The sequence below is a fragment of the Frieseomelitta varia genome, unplaced genomic scaffold, assembly GCF_011392965.1.
Source record: "Frieseomelitta varia isolate USP_RPSP 00005682 unplaced genomic scaffold, Fvar_1.2 scaffold_464, whole genome shotgun sequence".
Classification (NCBI taxonomy): domain Eukaryota; kingdom Metazoa; phylum Arthropoda; class Insecta; order Hymenoptera; family Apidae; genus Frieseomelitta; species Frieseomelitta varia.
The window spans coordinates 313,208-316,658 of NW_025110217.1; the positions used below are offsets into that span (position 1 = coordinate 313,208).

The window sequence follows — 3,451 nt, forward strand, 5'->3', positions numbered from 1 at the left end:
GATCTAAATCAAAAATTCCAGAATTCAACAATTCCACGTGTTAGAGTTTTTTGAATCAAACCTTCGAGTTTGATAGTTTTTAAGATCTAAATCAAAAATTCCATGTGTTGGCGTTTTTTGAATCAAACTAGAACAAACTTTCGAGACCAGCTTTTAAGACCTTAAATCAAAAATTCCAGAATTTAAAAATTCCACATGTTGGCGTTTCTTGAATCAAACTAGAACAAACCTTCGAGTTTGATAGTTTTTAAGATGTAAATAAAAAATTCCACAATTTGGCGTTACTTCAATCAAAACAGAACAAACCTTCGAGTTTGATAGTTTTTAAGACTTAAATCAAAAATTCCACATGTTGGCGTTTCTTCAATCAAACCAGAACAAACCTTCAAGTTTGATAGTTTTTAAGATCTAAATCAAAAATTCCACGTGTTCTCGTTTTTTGAATCAAACTTGAACAAACCTTCGAGTTTGATAGTTTTTAAGACCTAAATAAAAAATTCTATATGTTGGCGTTTCTTGAATCAAAACAGAACAAATCTTAAAGTTTGATAATTTTTAAGATCTAAATCAAAAATTCCATGTGTTGTCGTTTTTTTGAATCAAACTCGAACAAACCTTCGAGTTTGATAGCTTCTGAGATCTAAATCAGAGATTCCAGAATTCAAAGATTCCACGCGTTGGAATGTTTTATTTTTTTTTTTTTAGTCGAAAGACATCTCGTTATTAGTCTAAAGTCTGCGACGAAAGCATTTTAAAAGAGAAAGTCAAATTTTTGGATTTTGGGTGTGAGCGTTTCATTCGGTGAAACTACTTCGATAAATCTTCTCATATTGGTTGGAAAATTAGTTGGAAAATTTCCCTTATCCCACGGTTGTACAATTTGAATAATACATTAGTTAATTTCACGGTTGTTTCCGTGAAGAAAGATGCACGTGATAGATATTCGTGACAGTCCATTACCTAGCCCTAATGGATTCATTTCCCCTGAGCGTGTAAATTAAATCCCAATACTTGGAACTATTGCTTATACTATAAATTATTTCGTAAAACACCTTATCAGCGTCCACGTTTCAAAATTCAACCAATTTTAAACGAGAATAATAATAATTCAAGCATAAAAGAGGAGAATCTTGTTATTGCTATACTATATTATAGTATATATACATATATACTATATTATATATTATATTACAGTATATATACATATATACTATATTATATATTATATTACAGTATATATACATATATTATAAATATAATATATAATACATATATTATATATATATTATAAATATAATATATAATACATATATATTATATATATATATATAATACATATATATTATATATATATATATATATATATATTATAGTATATTGCTATACTAAATTATTTCGTGAAACACTTTATTGATGCCTAAATTATTCAATCAACTTTTAATAATTCAAGCAGAAAATCGGGGATTTGTCGAGCAGAGAAGCAATCTCGAATGTTAAGTCTTTTGTAGCCAATTACAATATCTACAAATCGATTTATTTACAAATCAGTTGTATGTACAAATTCCAGTTATGTATCTTATCTTCGATCGTTAAACTGATTGTTAATTTCAACTACGTTGTTTCGATCGAGAAATCGCGCAATCTTATTATATTTCTATACAAACAACTGTGAAATGTGAAAGATATGAAATCCTTTGTTTACGCCTGAATAATCACGGATGAATAAGTATAATGGAAGAGCACACATGTTACGAATGTCTGTTATAAAATGTTATAGAAAAACTGTCTGACTTACCCACGATTCCTTGAAGATCTTGTTGGCGATGATGCTGGTGCTCTCGAACATGTCCTTGCCAGGGCCAGAGGCGAAGCACATCTCCTTCCTTCCGGGGCAAGTGTAGTGTTCGGAGCAATTGTTGCCGGAGAACTCGCATTTCGGGCCACGGGTGTTGGGCGAAACGTCGCCGAGGTTGCTGGAGGCGAACGCTGCCACGAACGAGCCCTGATTTCAACGAACTTGGGTTACGACGACTCTCCACTCAGCACAAAAACAGTTGCATTCTCCTCTTTTCTTTTATATTAACGAAACCACACTGACGCGAAGTGGAGAAATTACGTTTGGAAGATTTCAATTTTTAAATTTTAAATTCTACTTTGGAAGATATCAATTGTTAAATTTTAAATTTTACTTTGGAAAAATTTCAATTTTTAAATTTTGAATTTTACTTTGGAAGATTTCAATTTATAAATTTTAAATTTTACTTTGGAAGATTTCAATTTATAAATTTTAAATTTTACTTTGGAAGATTTCAATTTTTAAATTTTGAACTTTACTTTGGAAGATTTTAATTTTTAAATTTTGAATTTTACTTTGGAAAATTTTAAATTTTACTCTGGAGAATTTTAAATTTTAAATTTTACTTTGGAAGATTTCAATTTTTAAATTTCGAATTTTACTTTGGAAGATTTCAGTTTTTAAATTTTAAATTTTACTTTGAAAAATTTCAGTTTTAAAATTTTGAATTTTACTTTGGAAAGTTTCAATTTTTAAATTTTAAATTTTAAATTTTACTTTGGAAAATTTCAATTTTTGAATTTCGAATTTTACTTTGGAAAGTTTCAATTTTTTAATTTTAAATTTTAAATTTTCCCTTGGAAAATTGTAAAAATTACAGCGCAATAAGTAAATAAAGTCCAGACACAGGATTCTTAACCACGTTGCGCTGGCAACTGATTGCGGACCATAACGAGTGACCGAACCGTATACAATAATATCGTCCCTTTCTTTTTGAACTCGTCGATGACACTGGATAGAAATTATTGAGAGGTAACAAATTTATTATTTGTTTTGCCTATTTTGTTTTACTTAGATATACTTAAAACTGAGAAAATATTGAAATTTTGGGACAAAAAATTCTCGACGTGCGTGACACGTCACTCCAGCACACGAGGTTGAGTTATTAAGATAAGTTTTATTGCAATCCACGTTGTGATCGAGATATTGTAGACAAATTATTCGTGAATTCGACGTTCGACAACGAGGAATTCTTACCTTGCCGGGCAACGAGTCGTTGTTTATGATCTTCTCGAAAAGGATCGAGGCGTAGCCAACGTTGTCGCTGGACACCAGGTGGTTGGTGTTGTTCATACTGGTTGGATGAATCGCGAACCAATTAATTACACCCAGTGGCCTGTCGTCAGCGTCGACGAATTGCACCTGCGTCAAGACCTTATCCACGTCGTGCTTGTACCTGCGTTGCATCAGAAAATAAATTTAATTGTAGATCAAATTCATAGAGAAAGACGAAATTGAAATTAACAATTAAGAGACTTAGGATTAAGATTGACAATTTAACTTAACTTGACTTATAATTGAACTTGAAATTAAATTACCGAAAAACAAATGTAGAAAGATATAGAAGAAGGTTGCTCGATCCTTGTGAAACATAAA

General features: G+C 30.6%; 1 protein-coding gene across 1 annotated transcript in view; it reads right to left on the minus strand.

Moving 5' to 3' along the window:
• LOC122532718 (neutral ceramidase) overlaps window positions 1-3,251 on the minus strand; it is a gene marked incomplete at its 5' end in the record, with an annotated part of 38,187 nt that extends 34,936 nt beyond the window's left edge. Inside the window, 2 exons of the mRNA XM_043661740.1 lie at window positions 1,796-2,002; window positions 3,053-3,251. Of these exons, the coding sequence (XP_043517675.1) occupies window positions 1,796-2,002; window positions 3,053-3,251 (406 nt within the window). The remainder of the gene's footprint in view (window positions 1-1,795; window positions 2,003-3,052) is intronic.
• Between the last annotated feature and the right edge of the window lie 200 nt (window positions 3,252-3,451).